General features: G+C 48.4%; 1 protein-coding gene across 7 annotated transcripts in view; it reads right to left on the bottom strand.

Annotated features, from left to right (window-relative positions):
* Positions 1-21,694, bottom strand: part of LOC138488896 (sodium channel protein type 2 subunit alpha-like) — a 1,049,646-nt gene that overhangs the window by 643,850 nt on the left and 384,102 nt on the right. For all 7 annotated transcript variants that reach the window (XM_069616277.1, XM_069616276.1, XM_069616279.1 and 4 more), the window contains one exon: positions 16,349-16,466. In XM_069616277.1, coding sequence (XP_069472378.1) covers positions 16,349-16,466 — 118 coding nt within the window. The remainder of the gene's footprint in view (positions 1-16,348; positions 16,467-21,694) is intronic.

Here is a 21,694-nt window from a genome sequence, read left to right as displayed (position 1 = left end):
ATAAATGAGCACCACACACCGTGGGTAATAATAAGCAGCGCTCACATACTTGAGTGTTCGTAGCGCTAAATAAATGTTAAATTATTGTTACCCGGCTGGGAATCCCTCGACCGGGTTTCCACAGCCATTGTTCCCGGCAGGGGAGTTTGGCAGCTCCTCAGCCAATGTGAAGGCTCGAAGCAGGGCCATCCCCGCTCAGAGCCTCCACAAGGCTGAGAAGCTTCCATCGCCCCGCGCTAGGGACTCCGGTATGTTTTTTAAATTTGTATTCCCTTTCCTACCACCTCCCTGCCCTCCCTCCCAGCCCCACTTACCTTCTGCCTGCTTTGTCGCCGGCGGCGGATGATGATGGCAGCCTCCAGTCATGTGCAGACTCTAAATGGGGACATCCACGCTCCGAGCCTCCACACGACTGGAGGTTTTCATCGTCCCCCGCCGGGGAACCAGGTATGTTTTTTTTCACCCCCTTCCACTTCCCCCACTTACCACCTTCTCTTTATTTTTTCGGGAGCAGACGCGCTGGGAAGTGTTCCCAGAGCGTCCGCTCCTGATGGCTGACATGGAAAGGTAAAATGGAATCCGTTTTCCCTGCCCCGGTAGCCATTTTTTGCAGTCATTTTTTTTTTGTTCCTTAACGCTGCAGCGTTTTTGGACAGAAAAAACTGCTTTTAGTACCCCGGTCTCGCAGATCTTGCGGCTGAGGTACTAATAGCAATATGCCCCTGGCGGCAGGGGCATTACCGAGTCAGGTAATGCCCCGGGACCTTCGTTCAGGCCCTCGCTTTGTTCAGGCCTATAACTATGGGCCCCGGGCATTACCTGACTCAGTGATGCTCCCGCCGCTCGGGGGATGTTGCTTAATAAATACTTCCATTAACTTCTGAAGATTGCACCATGTTATGTGAAGAAATCGCTAGAATACATCTGTTATATAATGAACCCCTGGCCAGAGTAAAAAGGGGCAAATGGATCTCCCCAGATGGTCCTAATGTAGAGGCTGCCGACGGGGTTGCCGTTATCTTAAATTCTGTTCGCTATGACGTTGAAACCTCTAGCAGGCTTTTTATTACAAATTACTTCTCGGAAGTAGCACTAGAGGTGAACCGTCATAAACATTTAATTTCCTTATATGCAGAAGAAGTCTTGTTGTACATGAGCAACCCGTTATATAATATAAAAATAATATTGGAAGTGGTAGATATTTTTAGTGTAATATCTGGATTCAAAATTAAGGATAAATCCAATATTTTCCCACTAGCAAACTTGAGAAGTAAACTCAAAAACAAACTTCCAGATTGGCGAATAAAATGGGAGCATGAATCCTCCAGATACTTAGGGATGCACTTTGTCCACTCCCTCGAGGAAAAATTTATGAATAATACAGAAAGAGGATTGTCTGGTATTGGGGATCCAATAACCTTTTGGAGAAAAAAAACCCTCATTCATTAATGGGCAGAAAAGCATTGTGCAAAATGGTTATTCTACCTAAATTACTATATTTTTTACAAACGTTCCCTAAATTATCAAATGGGGATGGAGACACGCCTAGTAAACTATTGGCCTGGCTAATCACACTCAACGCAACATTCGTCAATTGCACAGATTCATAAAAATGAAGGCTCCATAATATCTACACAAAAAGAAATTAACAAAATATTTCTGAACTTCTACCAAACCACATAACAGTAACAATATATATCAAGAGTTGTAAGCCTCTGATATACTTGAACAGGCAAAACTACCTACATTATCTGCAGAAGCCAGAAATGCACTTGAAGAAACTATAGGGGAAGATGAAATGCTAGGAGCCATTAACTCCTTAAAGAAGGGTAAAACGCTGGGATGTGATGGCCTACCGGCCGAAATTTGTAAAACATTTGCTGATAGTATAGTGCCCAAATGTAAACTTGCTTAGGTAAAAATGATCATAATTTGAAAACTACACAAAGACCAACGGTGTTGCTATTCCTATCGTCCCTATATCTTTAATAAATGTGAACGCTAAAATCCTGGGGAGGATAATAGCTACAAGGTTACTTAAGATAACACCTGAATTAGTTTACCCAGATCAATGTTTTTTCATATGGGGTATTAGTACCCGGCGAGAGCCAAGCAGAATGTAACACATTATGATTGGCTCTCGCCGTGTCGTTATAAGACAGTCCGATAGCACAGCGAGTAGTAGCTGTGCAGAGCCTGCTGACGTAGGTTTGAATCCCGGCAGGGCCAAACTATGCCTTTCATCCTTCCGAGGTCAATAAATGAGCACCACACACCGTGGGTAATAATAAGCAGCGCTCACATACTTGAGTGTTCGTAGCGCTAAATAAATGTTAAATTATTGTTACCCGGCTGGGAATCCCTCGACCGGGTTTCCACAGCCATTGTTCCCGGCAGGGGAGTTTGGCAGCTCCTCAGCCAATGTGAAGGCTCGAAGCAGGGCCATCCCCGCTCAGAGCCTCCACAAGGCTGAGAAGCTTCCATCGCCCCGCGCTAGGGACTCCGGTATGTTTTTTAAATTTGTATTCCCTTTCCTACCACCTCCCTGCCCTCCCTCCCAGCCCCACTTACCTTCTGCCTGCTTTGTCGCCGGCGGCGGATGATGATGGCAGCCTCCAGTCATGTGCAGACTCTAAATGGGGACATCCACGCTCCGAGCCTCCACACGACTGGAGGTTTTCATCGTCCCCCGCTGGGGAACCAGGTATGTTTTTTTTCACCCCCTTCCACTTCCCCCACTTACCACCTTCTCTTTATTTTTTCGGGAGCAGACGCGCTGGGAAGTGTTCCCAGAGCGTCCGCTCCTGATGGCTGACATGGAAAGGTAAAATGGAATCCGTTTTCCCTGCCCCGGTAGCCATTTTTTGCAGTCATTTTTTTTTGTTCCTTAACGCTGCAGCGTTTTTGGACAGAAAAAACTGCTTTTAGTACCCCGGTCTCGCAGATCTTGCGGCTGAGGTACTAATAGCAATATGCCCCTGGCGGCAGGGGCATTACCGAGTCAGGTAATGCCCCGGGACCTTAGTTCAGGCCCTCGCTTTGTTCAGGCCTATAACTATGGGCCCCGGGCATTACCTGACTCAGTGATGCTCCCGCCGCTCGGGGGATGTTGCTTAATAAATACTTCCATTAACTTCTGAAGATTGCACCATGTTATGTGAAGAAATCGCTAGAATACATCTGTTATATAATGAACCCCTGGCCAGAGTAAAAAGGGGCAAATGGATCTCCCCAGATGGTCCTAATGTAGAGGCTGCCGACAGGGTTGCCGTTATCTTAAATTCTGTTCGCTATGACGTTGAAACCTCTAGCAGGCTTTTTATTACAAATTACTTCTCGGAAGTAGCACTAGAGGTGAACCCTCATAAACATTTAATTTCCTTATATGCAGAAGAAGTCTTGTTGTACATGAGCAACCCGTTATATAATATAAAAATAATATTGGAAGTGGTAGATATTTTTAGTGTAATATCTGGATTCAAAATTAAGGATAAATCCAATATTTTCCCACTAGCAAACTTGAGAAGTAAACTCAAAAACAAACTTCCAGATTGGCGAATAAAATGGGAGCATGAATCCTCCAGATACTTAGGGATGCACTTTGTCCACTCCCTCGAGGAAAAATTTATGAATAATACAGAAAGAGGATTGTCTGGTATTGGGGATCCAATAACCTTTTGGAGAAAAAAAACCCTCATTCATTAATGGGCAGAAAAGCATTGTGCAAAATGGTTATTCTACCTAAATTACTATATTTTTTACAAACGTTCCCTAAATTATCAAATGTGTTTTATTTAAAATGCTGGACTCTAAAATAACGGAATGGCTTGGGTAGGAGGAAGATGCCGGGAAGCGACGTCAACACTACACAGACCCTATCAGATATGGTTGGCTCTTCTGTATTATGAGCTGTATTTTCTGGACACCCCATTGCAATTTGCAGTACACTGGAATGATACACAGAATGGGGAAGACAAAACTGTCCAACAGGGAAATGCAAGCATTATAGGGTGTTGACGAAACTCCAGTTACAGGTGATTTACTCCTCAGTATTATTCGTGGGGGCAGACAACATGAACGTAATTAAAGATATGGGGTTTAGTTTCATTTGTACAATGGGTTGAGAGATGTATACCAAGGGACATTTTCTAAACTATGTGAGGTTGGTTGATAGGTTGGCCGCAATGTGGAAATGCTTTACAGATGAACCTGCATCAACTCTGACACTGAAACTACTATTTGCTTTGGGCTTGGAAAAAATAATGATATCTTCTTTTGGGCTCGAAAAAAAGGTATTATATCTAAAATGTATAAGGAAATGATAAATGGGATGTTAATATTCCTTCATAGGGCCTCATTACACGTTGTGCGGTAATGGAATACCGTTACCGGTAATGATTTACCGGTACCGTTAATTCCCTAAGCAAATCACGACCCGGACCCACCGCTATCTGCGCACCCGTTAATTACGGTGCCACTAATAGCGGCAAGGCCGCGGGCGCGCGACCCACATGCCGGAATTAGCGCCATGGCGCTAATACCAGGCCATCACAAGCCATGCGGACATGGTATTAGCGGCATGTAAAACACCCAAAAACCCCTTACCGGCATGGCGCTAATAACGGCATCGAAAAGCACCCGTTAAGAGACCTCAGCAGTGTACCCATCAACTACAGGTGGACACAATCAGCACAGGTGCATGCTATGGGGACAGGCAGCACAAAAGAGCACACCACACCCCTACCCACACCCCTTCCCACACCAAGATGGTCCCAATAGCAGCAGCATGACATGACAGCCTTGACTACATGATAGCAGTGCAGCACCTACAACAACAGCCAGCACCAGAGGTGAGCCGTAACAGGCACCCATTACCCACACCATACAGGCGAAGACAGCCATCCACTGAGGAGGTGGCTCCTAACCCCTGTACGGAACCCACAGAACCATCAGGAAGAAGACAACAATATAGTACATCCTTCCAATGACAGTGCTCCGCTGCCTAAGCGGCCTGGGTGTGGCACTCCTGTACGGCCGTGTCAAAGTGGCAAAGACAACCATGGCATGTGTAGAGCATCACAAAATGTGCATATGATGGAATGTGCCTATGCCACTTGAAATTGACATGCAACCACCAGAAGAGTATGATGTGGCTGGGGATGAGTGCGGGTGGAATGCCCCAGCAGGACATGAAACAGGCAGTGCCAAGGAGGCACACGATGTGCATCAGCATCTGATTCTGCAATCTCATCATGCACCAAGGTGAAATAGCATGGACGTAGATGGGAATTGTTGCCCTGGTGCATGTTTCGAGCCCCACAAAGGACCCTGTCCACAATGAATGACACATACACAATAATGGAGACCACGCTTGGGTTTCAAACTCTGAACAGTGTATATTGAACATATCGTGGTACTAAAGTGCATAACCCAAACTCCCAAACTCCCAAAATACACCCTTACCCCCCTCAACACACCCAAACACACCCTTACCCCCCTCCCCCCTCAACACACCCAAATACACCCTTACCCCCCCTCAACACACCCAAAGACACCCTTACCCCCCTCCCCCCTCAACACTCCCATGTGAGTCTCATGACGTGAATGTGTCCATTGCCACATGTGGCACACGAATCCTGGTGGCCCTATTTGCCAGTGCCTGCATCGTCATCTGGTGGCTGTGAAGCCGTGCGCCGCAGGTTCCGCATAGACCGGCGCAGGGGACTAGTCTGGCGTGAACTCCCAGACGAGGAGGGGCCTGGTTCTTCCTGGGCCGGGAGTGGGCACCGACGCTCAATAGCGTCTGCTATGCGGTTCATGGCCTGCCGCAGTTGGGCCATTTCACTTTAGATTCGGCTGGTGCATGCCTCCATGCCCTCCGTTGTCTGCTGTGCAAGTGTAGCAATGTCCTCCCTCAGGCGGGCTGTCTCTGCCACATGTTGACCTACTAGGCCACTCATCTCGGTCTGCCTCTGGTAGATGGACGAGAGGTCATGTCGCATGGTGGGTGCTGGTGGGATGGCTGATGCACCTGGTCCCATTGCACTTGCATCAGGAGAGGATATCTGGGGGCTCCATATCCCTTCAGGGGTGGGTGAATCTCCATGACTACCCGGACCTGAGGAGTACCTCGGGCTTGCCAGTAAGGGGCTTGTTGGTCTGGGGCTCTGGCTATCAGCATCAATGGCAGGTGTGTCCTCCTCATCTGAAGGTGGGGCCGTGGCTGCTGCTTCACCCGTTGAGCTGGTGGCAGCAGAGTGCATCCCCTCGATGCTGCCCTCACCTACTGGGAGACACACTTCCGTGGGTGCCACGACGGGAGCAGCCATGGCCTGTGGATGCGTGCAACTGGTGTTCCGGCTGCTTTTGTCCCTGTGGTCATGGACACTCGTCCTGGCTGCCTGGTTCTTCCTGGGCCGGGAGTGGGCACCGACGCTCAATAGCGTCTGCTATGCGGTTCATGGCCTGCCGCAGTTGGGCCATTTCACTTTAGATTCGGCTGGTGCATGCCTCCATGCCCTCCGTTGTCTGCTGTGCAAGTGTAGCAATGTCCTCCCTCAGGCGGGCTGTCTCTGCCACATGTTGACCTACTAGGCCACTCATCTCGGTCTGCCTCTGGTAGATGGACGAGAGGTCATGTCGCATGGTGGGTGCTGGTGGGATGGCTGATGCACCTGGTCCCATTGCACTTGCATCAGGAGAGGATATCTGGGGGCTCCATATCCCTTCAGGGGTGGGTGAATCTCCATGACTACCCGGACCTGAGGAGTACCTCGGGCTTGCCAGTAAGGGGCTTGTTGGTCTGGGGCTCTGGCTATCAGCATCAATGGCAGGTGTGTCCTTCTCATCTGAAGGTGGGGCCGTGGCTGCTGCTTCACCCGTTCAGCTGGTGGCAGCAGAGTGCATCCCCTCGATGTGCCCTCACCTACTGGGAGACACACTTCCGTGGGTGCCACGACGGGAGCAGCCATGGCCTGTGGATGCGTGCAACTGGTGTTCCGGCTGCTTTTGTCCCTGTGGTCATGGACACTCGTCCTGGCTGCCCTTGTGGATGTGGCGGTGTCCCCTGTGGCATCCCTCCTTGCTTTTTTGCTGGATGCGAGAGCAGGTGTGGAAGTGCGTGCCTCCTCAGTGTCAGTGTGTGAACCTGCAAGGGTGAGAAATGTTGACAACCATCAGTAATGGGTCGACCTGCCTTGAGCAAAATGAATACCTCATGCCGTTCTATGCATTCCGGGCTCTTTAGTGTGGATGCAGGTAATGGGGATGTTGGGTGGGTCATGCATGAATGGGTCTGTGTTGTACGGGCATGTGGTGATGCATGCATGTCTGTTTGTGGCTGGAGCCACGGCATTCATATGGACACATGATTGGGGGGAACATCACACTTCACTGTGCATTGTTTGATGCATACACTCACCTCCATCGGACGAAACGGCCACGCCATGCTCCATTTGTCCAACTCCCTCAATGCATTCCACCCCGATGGTTGATGCACATGTCTCCTCCCACTCAGTGAGCTTGATTGGCGATTCACTGCCTCCTCCTGTGCCCGTAGCCATGTTGCGGTTCACGGATAGAATGTTCCGCACACGGAGCCGGAGGTCATCCCACCTCTTTCGGCAGTCTTTGACTGTGCGGGTTGTGGTGCCTACCGCGCTGACCTTGTGGGCTACCTCTTCCCAGATGGCCTTCTTCTTCACAATGGTCTCCCGACGCATGTCATTGTTGAAGACAACATGAGCATTGTCTGCTAGTGTCTGTGTTAGCATGAGGAGCTCCTCCTTGCAAAATGTCTCCTTGCGTTGCCGCTCAGACGATTTCTTAACGGCCTTGGGCATCTTCACGGTGTCCTTGGTGTTTTTCCCAACGTGGTTCCTGGTAAGGTGTCCTGGATAAGGAGGATGGCAATGAATTGTGTTTTTAAAGATGGCCGCCGTGCTCTTTCCCGTTCCGGTGCGATGACGCTATTTCCGGTTCCGCAATATTACGGAAACCGCTATTAGCGGTGACCGCTAATGGCGGTCACCGCTATTTGCATGTGGCGGCAGGTCGGAAGTGCTAACAGCGCTTTCGTGGATGCCGTTAAGGGACTTTTTGGGGAGTTTAGCGGCATGGCGGTAGGCTCATTACCGGCATGGCGGTAGGCTCGTGCCCGCGATCTCGTAATGGCATGCAATTTGCGGCCTCTTGCGAGGGTGGATACGCTAATTACGCCATGCCAGTAATTGCCGATTTTTACCGCCTACCGTGTAATGAGGCCCATAGAGTTTGACTCCAGTAAAATTGCATGCACTTGATCCGACATTTCTCCATGAAGTCCTGGATGCCATCACAGTTTTGCAGGGTTTTGGCATATGGTATGGGAGCGCCCAGTGATTTGGTTATTTTGGCAGGAGGAAATAACCAGCACAAATTCACTGTAACATACGACGTTTGAATGTGACCTTCCCTCTTGTTTATTGGGGATGCTACCAAGGGGTAACAATGGAAACCATCAGAATAAATAGCCACATTCCTTATTCTGCTGGCCAGGAGAAGGGTTGCAATTTCTTGGAAATGCCCTAAAGGTTCACTGATCTTAATGATTACAAGATACTAAGAGATACTTCTCATGGCTGAGAAGGAAAGCCTATATATTAATAAAAAATAGAGTTTGAAGATGGCATTTTACTGGACTGGGGACCATTTCTGAACAAGCTCATAACGTCCCCTAATGAGAAACCACCATGAACTAGCACGATAGGATAGAGAGACATAGTTGCCTCAAACAGTGTGAATCTCCTCCAAGGCTGTATGGTAAATACGATATTTGTGCGATTGTGATATGGGTGGTTGATATGTAACTATAATCATACTGCACATACATGATAGTCGATATTATGATGGCATCATTTATGTGGGGCAATTGTTAATTTTGGTATTTATAATGGTTGAAGAGATTTCATTCGTTCACGATGTGGTGTATGCTATTGTTTCTGTAAATATTATCTTTTGTTATAAACACTCTTAGGCAATGCTTTCTGTGGTGTAACACAAAAAGTGCCCCCTCCCGTGCAAACCATGCTGCGGTGGCCCCCATAGTCTCAGCAACAAAGCATGGGCCACGGCACACTCCAGACTGGCCTGGACATCTGTGCATGCACAATGTGCATGATGCTCATGCTGCTGTATGGGCATGCCGCACACTGCACTCGGTGACAGTTGTCAATATGTGTTTTTATATTCCTGAAATCTTTCAAATAGCATAGAAACAAGGGGGCTGTGCGTAGCACCCAAATGCGCCAGGTAACTTTGTAGATGGGCAGTAATGTTATGCACAGCAAAGATACAATAATTAAAAAATAATAATACCAGCAAAAATCTCATGCTACAGGAAGGAAGCATCTTATTGCTTGATATACACATGCCTGCCTACCCCCGGCACCACCTTGTAAAAACACTCTTCATGTTGACTGTGCTCTCAATGCCAGTAAAGCATGAAATGCCACGGTAAGGAAACATTTATTTGCTTGCCTACACAAATGCCTGCTTCACCATGTAAGAACACTCATGTTAACTTTGCCTTTAAAACTAGTAAAACATGCAATGGTACAAAAAGAAAATGAGCCCTTGCTGGCTGCACAAATGCCCCCCCCCATGTACGAACACACATCATATTGGCCTTGCCTTTAATGTGAGCAAAAAATGACATGCCACAGGAAAATAAAAACCACGCCTGCCTGCCCCATTGTGCTATAAATCCCTTCCTCCCCAAACCCTCCTGTACTTAATAACACTCATCAAGTTGGCGCTGTCCTAAAATGCCAGTGAAACATGTCATAAAATGTTTATGCTCACACGCACCTAATCATACCCATTCACACTCCAGTCGCACACCCATGAGGCATCTCTCAATTAACACACCCACAATATTCACAACACATGCACCCACAACATTTACAATGCACCCCAAACCCACTCCAGCCTGAAAATGACAGTTTTTAAAAATGTCTGCTGATTTTGTGTGCAATAATTTCAGTGACTCTTTTACTTATAAATGTGTAGACTTTCAACAAGTGGTGAGATTGTGCAATTACTTTGGGACAAACGGGAATGCAAAGAAGTGTCAAGGAGGGTTTTTATTAACAACCCCGACCTCACTGCGTTTACAGCTGGATCTGTGGAAGAAACGGTATCGACCCAAAAGATCGTAGCTAGAGGGTCATAGATACGGTTTTGCCGCATTCGGCATAGGTATAAAATACCAAATCCGAAAATACTGAGGTAGGTGAACAGGGATTGCGGGGTTTTCCCCTGTACTCCTACTTCAGTATTTTCGGGTTCAGGGGCTGCAGGGATGCCCCCCGCATACAAGAAACAATGCTATGGACAAAAGAAAAAGAAAAAGAAAAACTCAAATTGAAAAATGCGACAGAGTGGGCCTGGGCATTTTGCAATTCGAGTTAGGTTCTTTTAACTACATCTGGAACAAATTGATAGAGAGCACAGCACGTATTATTTATTATTCATTCACTAAATCATAGACACACCATTTACTCATCACACTGAACTCTCATTCATAAGCGCTGTCCCGTGATGTAACTCGCACGCGGTGCGTTCCCGGGACGCGTCAGAGCGACCGGGAAGCCCGAAATGGCAAGACGTGTGTGTGAGTGTGTCTAGTGCGGGGGCTTACGGGACCGCATGGGGGCCCCGACCGACCCCCAACAGTGGCGACGAGTGGATGCGGATGCCCGGACCCGGCGGTGATCAATGTCACAATTTTTTCTACACGGAAACGGAACGGATGACATTTCGTTTCACGCCATGGCTGCGGATCGCACACGCGGCTGGCTGCCATTTTGTCAACACGATCGTGGAACTTCTCCAAGCTCCGGTTTGGATGGGGAAGGTGATCCAGGTCTAATTTTTGGACAAACTGCTTGCAGGCAGTCTAACCTGCATATACATGCCCAATTTGTGATTTTTACTTCACATTTGGGCCTCCTACATCGAGTGAGAGCAAGGAGAAGGGCTAAAATGGCAGGGCCTGCATAGCCCAGTTTTTTTCTTCTTCTGTCCTTCAGCCAATTTTTGGAACATTTACACCACTGGTGTTGCTGCAGTGGAGGGGCACTGTGCTTCTTCATCCTCTTCATCATCAGGCTGCTGTGGCCTCTTCTTCGTCCTCTTCATCATCAGGGCGGAGTACTGCAGTGGCGGATCCTCAAGTGGGCAGTCATCTTTTCTAATTCAAAGCCGAAGGCAAGATTCCACCATACCCTCCCCAGGTTGGACTGTCGCTGTGCCTGTGGAAGGGGTATCCAAGTGTGTGGTGGTGGTGGGTGACTGAGTTGCGGCCCCCAGGTCCTAGTGTGGGGATGCCTGTGCGCTCAGGCCCATGAGTGGCGCTGGTGGGCAAGACGGTGGGCACCTTGCAGCCGCACCACTTCCCCAAGACGGTGGCCAAGCAGGAGGTCAACAACAAGCTCCTCAGGCTCCAGTGATTCCAGCTCTATAGCCAGTGGCCGCTCCACAGCTACCCCTCAACCCCAAGTAGGCGGTCAAGCTCCTGCGCCTCAGGGGCCACCGGTCGTGCAGCCAGTTGCCCAGCCAGGACCTCCCATCATGGCCCAAGCGCGAGCCCATGCAGCCCTGCAGCCCATCCCAGAATTTGATGCGTCGGGCCCGCCGTCCAGCATGGGTCCTAGGTGGAGGAGGTGGGTCGGTCGCCTCGACATGTACTTCCGGGCCGCCCAGGTGACGGATGACGACAGCAGGGTGGCCACGATGCTGTACTCCGCTGGGCTGTTGGTCCAGGAAATGTTTGAGTCGCTTCCTGCGGGGGATGGCAGCTATGACGCAGCCAAGGCGGCACTCCTGGCCCACTTCCTGCCCCTTGCCAACGTGGACTATGAGAGGTTTGTCATGCTGTCGGCCAAGCAAAAGGACGATGAAACATTGGACACTTTTTATGGACGCCTGCGTCGCCTCTCCCAGGGCTGTGCGTGGGGAGACGCGGAGGACATGATTCGCACAATGCTAATTCAGGCGTGCTCCTCAGGCAAACTCAGGAGGCAGGTCCTGAGAGAGCCGGGTATCACTCTGCCCCGCATCCTGGAACTGGGCCGCTGCCATGAGGTGGCAGAAGCTCGAGCAACTAAGATGGAGGCGGGATCCCGCTCAGTAAAGTCTGAGGAGGTGTGTGCTATGTGGCGTGGTGGAAGAGGAGTGAGAAGACCTGGGATGGGACCCCGGGACAGAGCAGGGAGAGCGGGGGAATCGTGCCAGAAGTGTGGATACGACCTCCCTCACCCGACGGAGTGTCCAGCAGCTGGAAAGACATTGGTAGGTGTGGCCTGCCTGACCATTTTTCGAGAGTATGCAGGGCTGCCCTGCCCGTGTTGGTACCGAGAGGACAGGCTCGAGTTTGGGTCCCGCGCCAGAACCGCCCACCGAATGTGGCCCAGGTGGACCAGGGCGGGGAGGATGTCCAGTAGGAGGAGGCAGAGGAGGATGAAGAGAACATTTTCTTTGTCTCCAGTGTGGAGGTCCTAAAAGGAAAGAACAGAAGGCAGCCGAGGTGTGTGGTTGAGATCAATCATTCGCCGGTCCTGGTGCTGGTGGACACGGGAGCCTCGGTCAATGTGATGGCCAGGGGGCACTATGATACCCTTGAATCCCCCCGAAGCTGCCCACACCGAGGGCCCGCATATTTGCGTTTGGAGGACTGGAACCGATACCACTGGACGGTGCCTTCATAGTGAAGGTGGAGCATGAGGGCTCGCAGATCAAAGCCCGGTTCTACGTGACTGTTAGGGAGAATTCTCTGTTTAGGCTGAATTTCCTAACCTAGTGAGTCCCCCAGCAGCTTTGCTGGATTTCTGGAGTTTGTTTTTGTCTATCCTGCCAAGAGTGAGCCTCTTTTTCTCCCACTCTTGGACATGAATGTGGTTAATTCCGTTGAATGTCAATGTGTTCTATGGGCTCTTTTATTCCATAGGGTCTCATATGTTTTACTATGGGTGTTACACCGCACCCTCCGTGCCGTAACACTGGGGCGTCCTAGAGGATCCCCACCATAGACTCCATACCCTGGGACTGACTACTGTCTCCCAGGGCATGTAAAGTCACCATTGGCTTTACTAGACCTAAATTTACTAACAGAACTAGTACAAACCATCCTATTGTGGACGTACTAGTAGGGGTAATTCTATTACCCCTGGGTCTGTTATTCGAGGGGGGCACTGTCCCGTCCCCCCTCGTCGAGTTTTGGCTGGTGGCAGTGGAAACTACTTGTTATATTCGACCCCGAATATAATTCTATGGGATTCTTCCCATTGTTGGAGGCTAATACTTTTTCCTGTTAGTCTCTAAAATACCGCCGGTTTATTTGTCTTAAATAAATCTACCGGTCAGTATTTTCTGCCAGAACTCGGTTTTTAAAATGGCGTCTGTGTTCACCTCTGTAACTCCGAACCAAAGGTTGAGCCCTTTGTTCCACTTTTGGCGGGCTTCTACACAGAAGCCCTCCAAAGTGGTGCCATTCTGTCTGGGTACCACAGGGGGTGTGGGAGGGGGTTTAGGCACCCTGGACTGAGTTGCCTTGCCAACTCCAGTCGCACTCTGGTGTGATTGGCCCAAGTGGTGAGCCACCCCGCTCACCACTTAGCGTGTTTTGATTGACAGCTAGGCTGAATGAATGGGGGTTTCCTGCATAAAAGCAGGGCTTTTGGGACTGGATCTTCAGAAGTCGCCACAGGACCTAAGAATCCGACTAGGGTAAAGCTGAGCCGACCTGCAACGACGACACCTCCGGTGGAGCCCTGCTGAACCGTCTCACCACTTCCCAACGACAGAGGAGATCTCCTGGCTGGAGAGTCTTCTTCCCCTGACTGGTGGGAACAACCAGCCCTTTGCTTTTTCTTCGCTTCCAAGGCATAGTGGTCGAATTGCCGTGCTGAGCACCCCGGCAACCGGATAGCCACTAGCCCGTACCGTGACCAAAAGTTGGTGCCTTGTGACGGAGCACTCCGCGGCTGGTCTCTTCCCTGGTGGTGCAACGATCTTCAAATTTCCTTCGACGACGGGATCATCTCATCTCTTGGCAAAGCCCCGACTTGCATCCACCACCAGGAACAACTGCCCCCGCCGGAGCTGTCTCTCCCCATACAAGGTACTGTGTCCGCCTGGCTTCCCTTGTGACGGTTAGCGTGAGGTGTCTTAATCCTTGCCTCTCCATAGGGTCGCCTCCAGACCTTCTTAACTTTTTGTTCTAAACTGTTCCAACCTTTTTGTGACAATTTGCTACAAAGACTCGAAGTGCATTTCCACTGTGATACTTTTTGGGACATAACGCCTTGCCTCTCTCCGAGTGGGCCTGGCCTTTGAACTTTGTGATCCACAGTAGACCCTGCCTTACTTGCCTTGCATTTGCTTCGTAAAAGAGTTGGTACCGAGTTGGTTTCATACCCTGCCTTTTCTCTCCCGTTCTAACGAATATTACAGAGCCATCTAGGTTAAAGCATTCGCCTCTGTCTGCAAATAAGTGGTGCCATTGAACCTAGACTTGTCAAACTATTGTTAGAGGAGCGAGATACTTATAGTAATTGTAATTGAAGTTGTTTGCCGTATTAGTGCCAGTGTGTTTTTCATAGATGTGTTTTTATAAATAAATAACTATATATCTTTACACCCAAGCTCTGTTCCGTGTCTGCTTGTTCTACTGTGTAAATTGCCCTATTTTGTATACTCCACACACTGCCTAACTCTTCTTGAGGGAAGTCTGTCTGCTCAGCCACAGCTACCAAGTGAATCTGTGTGGTACAGACTGCTACCAAGTGGGTTTACTGCCAAACACCTGTAGGCCTAAATCTTTTGCAGTGGTCCCAGAGGGAACTGCACAGGTTTCCGCTTAACAATGACGCCCGTGAGCAACAACACTCTGCTAAGCTGTGCGGCTGCAGAGGCCCTCGGAATTGTCAGCTTCGCGTACTCGGTGTATCTCGAAGACATCAATGACTTGCTCGATAAATATACCGCTCTCTTCAAGGGCATTGGAAGGATGACTGGTGACCCGGTGCGGTTACACATCGACGAGTCTGTGCAGCTCGTTGCCCTGAAACACCGGAGGGTACCATTCCATCTCAGGGAGCAAGTAGATAAGGAGCTGGACAACCTGGTGAATTTGGACATTATTGAAAAGGTGGAGGGCCCCACTCCTTGGGTATCCCCGATTGTTGTGGCTAGGAAGCCCAAGCAACCTGACTCTGTCCGCATTTGTGTAGATATGAGGCTCCCCAACAAGGCCATTAAGAGGGAGCGGCATCGACACCCCCACGAAAAGCTGTCGCTCCCCTACCAGCCGTAGCCGTTGGATGTGGTGGCCGTAAAGGGATCCATGGTAACGGCATCCGACGGAAGGTCTGCTGTCATCCGGAATGTCAGCTTCTTCAAGAAACTGGGTGACTCAAGAACTGAACCGCCGCTGGAACCGGACGTGGGGGAGATAACGGAGGACGGAGGAGGTCCCTCCAGCACCCCTGCGTCCCCTGCCCGGGAGACGCCTGCTGAAAGACTTCACATGCCGGAGGTGAGCGGGAGGTACCCCCAGAGGGCTGGGCGAGGGAAACCTGCTTACCTCACCGATTATATTTTGGGACTGTAGGTTAACCAACCTGAGTAAGGGGATCCGGGTGGTTGACAATAAAGGGGTTTGGGCAAGTTGTGTTATTACGTGAAGCAGTTTGTATTTGTGTGGCTTGCAGTGTTTGTTCAAAGTAGTTTTGTGTTCTCCCGGAAAAAGGAGGAGTGTGGCGCTGCCCCGTGATGTAACTCGCACGCGGCGGCATGATTTTGCACGCCGCCGCGTGCTGCATAAATAAACGGGGCATTCCTGGCTCTGACGCGGCCGGGAAGCCCGAACTGGCAAGACGTGTGTGTGAGTGTCTGTCTAGTGCGGGGGCTTACTGGACCGCATGGGGGCCCCGACCGACCCCCAACAAGCACACTCACAGAGACACACCCTTGCTTTCACACACACATACATGCATACAAACATCATAAACAAGCAACCCTTGCATGCACACACACACACACACACTTACAAAACGTTTTTTTTTCCTTACCCCTTTCCCGACAATAGTGACAATAGTGTAAAGGTTGTGGTGATCTGCTGCTGAACCTATACACAATGGGGTATTTTAGAACGGGCAGACCACGCTGCATTTTAGAAAAACAATGATGGATTAATGTTGTTCATAGTTTGAAAGCTGCTAGAGCGCAAGCCCACAATTCAGTAGTTCATGAATGGTGTTAGCAGGACACAATCAGCAATTAGTTATCTACCTCACGTGTAAAGGATATGAATGCACCAAAACTTTAATAGCTACTCTTCTAAGTGGATTGAAAGGAGTTAACATGTACAAGGCAGATGTGGCACTGAAGCGGAAGATCGCCTTCCCTCTGTTCAATACTATAAAAGTCTGCAACGAAAGAAGCACAACATGCAAAGCATCATTTCCAAGATAAGCATTCATTTTGAAGAGAAACATGACTTAATTAAGAACGTTCTCCAGACACCAGGAAATGTGTTATCACAACCATCAATAAATGCTGATTCCATGGCAAAATGGCTTTGAATAAGAGTGTCACCACTTTTCATTAATGCTGACTGCGTAATGTGTTAGTATTTTGTCAGAACACATGCATAACAAATGTAAAAAGCTCAATATTGGTAGTTGCCAAGGTGTACCGTAAGGTTAGAGAAAACCTGGAATAATGGTACGTGCAGTAGTAGTAAGAAGAAAGAGCTGGAAGGCTCCATGTGCTTTCAGTACACAAAGGATAACGGTGACCTCATTCCGGCATAGACCATATCCTTTCAGTGACAGTTTACTCCATAAATTTATGTTAAGCACTGGGAACTTTTCAATGTTGCTGCACAACACTTTCTCCAATGCTATTACAGCTTATTTGCAGTGAGCAGGACAAGGAGGAAGTGCAATTCATTACCTTATAAAGCAGCTTTGCAGTTGCTGCATGTCACAGGAGTCTGATTATTCGTTTGGTTGATTTAGACACCAGGAATGATCAAAGACAAAATGGAGCCAATTCCCGTACAGATGCAAGGTAAACAATGCATTTGAATCAGTGGCTGTGAAATGCAGACAGGCTTCTAAGCAACCTTTGGCTGAAATGGAAAAGTGGATGGCAGCAGATGCAGTGACTGCAGCATCTCAGAGTATCTATCACTTCACGACTGAGGGATGCACGTGGGGACGTCGCAGCACCTCCCGAGAATGCTCACTACCCCCAAAGCCATTTGAACAGACATACTCACTTCTGTGAACCCATGCAGAATGCAGGTTATTTTCTCCAATTGGAACTAGTTTAGGCAATTGCAAGAGGAGAAAGCAGGGGTGGACTGGGAACAAAAAGAGGCCCTGGAAATAATGTTCAAAATGTCCCCATGTTATACATTTTCAGCAAGCGCAGCCCCATTCTTATGAGGAAATTTGGAAATAAAATAGGTCACTAAACGAAAGAAGCCAAGGTTGCAGAGGCCCAACGGGAACTCTCTGGAGGTCTTTATTGGTCAGCCCACCCCTGGGAAAAAGGCTTTTGTGAATGGGAGGCAATGCATTCTGAGAAAACATCTAGATGAAACATGCCACACATATGCAATTCTTGGACTAATAGGTTTACTGACCTCCTCTTGTTTTAAGAGAACACAGAGGTCTTATTTTGTGTGCTTATTCGTTGTGGAGTTTTCAGTAGAAAGACCTTCTTTTTAAAACCGGATGAAAACTAATTACTTCTGAAGGTTGTTTGAATAAAAGGAATTGTTTGAGCATGCATGGCAAAATATTTATAGAACTATACCAGACAAGCTCAACCCACATACACAATTGAATCAATCGCACCGATATGTTTTGGCACACAGGTTTATACAGTGTCAACTATAAGCACTATTACAATGTATATGATAAGAGAGGAGAGGCAAATATACTCTATCCAGGGTTACATAATTAACCATTTAGAGCAAAGCTTAAATTATTTGACGCATTGAATTCTAAAGATACTTCCCCTCGGGCGTCTCTGCTTGAAAACCAATGTTTGCATTTGGTTCAAAACAATAATACAAAGAAAATGCAAAAGAATGACACTGCTTTATCAAATTTTGAAATAAAAACTGCTATGTTGCGATTTTCTTCTGAATACATCCGGAAAGAAAACTGTTACATCCTTCTCTTCCCTCTCATTAGAAACAGCCCATTACATAATGGAACTCCTGACATCATGGAACCGATCACCTGCTGGCCAGGGGAGGGTTCCATGATGAACAGCTGATACAGAGCCCTGAATGAGGAGGGATGGGTGGCCAGTGACTGTCAGATGTAACGTGACGAGATGACTAGGAATAAAATTGCTGTCCATAATAAACAGCCCTGCATGAAGATGAGGCTATGTGTCATCCCTGTGTGCAATTCGAGGATATAATAAAAACGCATTGCCTTTTCAAGACACAAGGAATTATCCAGTTTGACTGTAAAACAATGGAAAGGTAATGGAATGAGTCAATCGTGATGTGTTTTGGAAAGTCATAGGTCAGTAAACTATGACTAATGAATTATGGATTTCAGAACAAGCGGTCCATGAGTAATCATTTTTTTTTGAAGAAAATGTATGAAGCCGAGCTAGTTCCTAAACGTAGAAAGACAGCGATAACTCTTCTTAGGATTTCGTCAGGACGACTTCCGCTCAAGGAATAGAGGATGTGTGCTCTGAAGTGGCTAACTTACCCTACCTTTACAATTGTCCGCATTTTTCCATGTCAGCAATGTATATAAACGAGTACTTGCATGTAACCCAAGTCAAGGAGCAGACACACATATCATACAGCACCTTGTACATCAAAGACCAATGTCCGCACCCTGCGGGAAGATTCACAAACACTTCAATTCAATATGTGCATGCACATGTACACATTGAAATGGAAATAAGCATTAGCAATGCTAACAGTTTGGTCTTTGGTGTAGGAATGAGAAAGGCACTTTCCAGGTACTGCCGTAGAGGTATTAACTGGCCATGGATGGTAGCAGGTGCAAAATGGTTCGAGTACCTGGTCATCTATTAGCAGTGCCTTCAAAAGTCTATTACCTATCCACAAGTCATAACAGTTGGCGTTGCCAATGCTTGTTTTTTTAAATTGTATACAAAAAACTGATTTAGTTCTGGCGAAAAGGTACATTAGGAACAGAGGGAACACAATCTTGCATTACAGTTTTGCTCTACATAATAAGATCGATACAGAGTACAGCATGACGTGTTAAACTCAGCAGTTATAATAATGCATTTCAAATATTTCTTCCAACGAAGGGCGCGTTAGACGCCGCTTTCTCACACAGGTAAGTTTGCAAATATGCGCAGGCAGTGGAGTTACTTTGCTGAAAATGTTGGGGGGGACATGACATCTGAAGAAAAGGTGCCCCAGCCAAATGAATGGGGACAAACTGGTGTGCCATGAAAGTTGGGGGGGGACAAACACCCCCTTGGCCCCCTAAAATGACGCCCATGTGCGCAGGCATCCCGAGGTCTGGAATGGGAGGGGAGAGTGGAGACATAGTTCTTCGCATTCCTGGCCCAATCAACGCAACTAGCCATTCTTTCCTACTGTTTTTTTTTTGTCTTTCCATTTTAATAGGATGGCTCTCTTGGCTATCATGCACGCGATGGTCGCGAAGGCCCGTTGGATTTTGCTGTGGATTGCTGGCCATAAACCAAAAAGTTTTCCCAGAGGGTTCTGCTCCAGCGGGATGTCTAGCACTTCTGCTATTGTGTCTATAACTTGGTCCCAGTAATTCCCCCAGCCGGGGGCACGACCAGAACATGTGCAAGTGGTCAGCTGGTGTGTGCTGGCATTTGGGGCAGTAGTGTGGCTGCGAGTGGGTCCTTTTGGACAGTCTGGCCGGAGTGTAGTAGAGTCTGTTTAGTAGTTTGAATTGTATACATTTAAATCTAAAGTTAATGGATACCTTCTTGGTGTGTGTACACATGCAGGTCCATTGTTCATTCGTAAGGTCGACGCCCAGCTCCTTAGACCATCCATGCCGTGCCCGCAGGGTGTGGGGTGAAGGTGAAGAGGTATCTAATAACATCTTGTATAGTGTGGATAGAGTGTGTCTACAGTCCCCAGAATTTGCGATGTAGGCTAGATATGCAGTCTCTGGGGGCTCGTCTGGTTAAAATGGCCACTTTGTCGAGATGGCTGCCCTCATCCTGTAGTATTGGAGTAGGTCCCCGCCAGTGTTCCCGTGACCAGGTTTCCAAGTGGAGGGTGTGATGAATTGGCCTTCTGGGAAGATATCCGCTAGAGCTCTATAACCCAGGTTTTTCCACTGTTTGGATCGACTAGTCCCATGTAGGTTGAAGCTCTGGTAATGTCGACAGGGGGAGCCAACGGTAGTACAGTCTGTCGGCTCCCGTGAGGGCAGACATCGTGCGCCATGCATGCAGAGTGGAGGCAACCGGGTCAAATCGGCAGTCATCACGGTTGCGTTGGTCTATTATTAGTGTTTTGAGGTCCGATTCTGCAGCGGCCGAAGCCTCTAGTTTGACATGTGGCGGGCGGGGTGGGGGGGTGTTGACATAGGATACCAAAACGTGGCGAACTGCGCGTGGGCTGCTGTCCAGTACAGCTCCAGGTTTGGAGCAGTGAATCCCCCCTTCTTGTACATGTATGTCATCTCTGCCCATTTTTTGCGGACTGCTCCAGCGTGCTGTAGGAACTGCGCAAGTAGTCCATGTATTTTGGTGAAGAAGTTTTTCCCTGGCCATACTGGGACATTGGAGAAGATGTATAGCATCTTGGGGAGTAATGTCATCTTGGTCAGTTATAGTTTAGCAGCTGGGGATAATAGGAGGTGTTTCCATTTATTTATTTTGGTTACGGCATATGTTCTAAGAGTGTCATAATTGTCTTGCAGCAAGGAGTCCCGGGATCTCAACACCATCACCCCCAAGTATTTTATTCAGTCGGGGGACCATCGTAGAGAGGAGGTTCCCCGGCAGTTGAGGGTGTCGTTAGTAAGTGGGGATATCTCAGATTGTGCGGCATTAATTGTGAATCCAGAGAATTCGCCAATATGCATGATGTCATGGAGAATATAGGCTCCAGGTTAGTTAAGGGGTCTCTAACATATAGAATGACATCATCCACATAAAGTGATATGATTTCCGGGTGTCTGCTTAACCGGATTCCACAATGGCCATGATGTTTCCTGATGTATTCTGCCATTGGCTCAGTGGCCAGGGCAAATAGGATGGGGGAGAAAGGGCAGCCTTGACGGGTTCCCCATTCAAGTTGGAATATGGTGGAGGTATGTGAGTTGACAAGTACCCTAGCCAGTGACTGTGTATAGTTTAATGTATTGCAACATATTTGGTCCAAACTCGATCTTTCCTAGAGTTGTGAACAGGTAGTCCCAGGAAACCATATCAAAGGCCTTTTGGGCATCTATACTAACTCCCACGGCTTGTGCGTCAGGGTCCATCCTGGCCATTATATTACACAGCCGTCTAATACTGAGTGCCGTGGACCTCCCGGGGATGAAACCTGCCTGGTCGGGGGTGCGGGGACCAGGTGTGGCATCAGCGGGAGAAGTCTGCTGTCCAGGACCTTCGTGTATATTTTGGAGTTACAGTTAAAGAG

This window comes from Ambystoma mexicanum, chromosome 9 (assembly GCF_040938575.1).
Source record: "Ambystoma mexicanum isolate Mex_15411 chromosome 9, UKY_AmexF1_1, whole genome shotgun sequence".
In the NCBI taxonomy this organism is placed as follows: domain Eukaryota; kingdom Metazoa; phylum Chordata; class Amphibia; order Caudata; family Ambystomatidae; genus Ambystoma; species Ambystoma mexicanum.
This window is presented reverse-complemented; position numbering and strand designations above follow the sequence as displayed.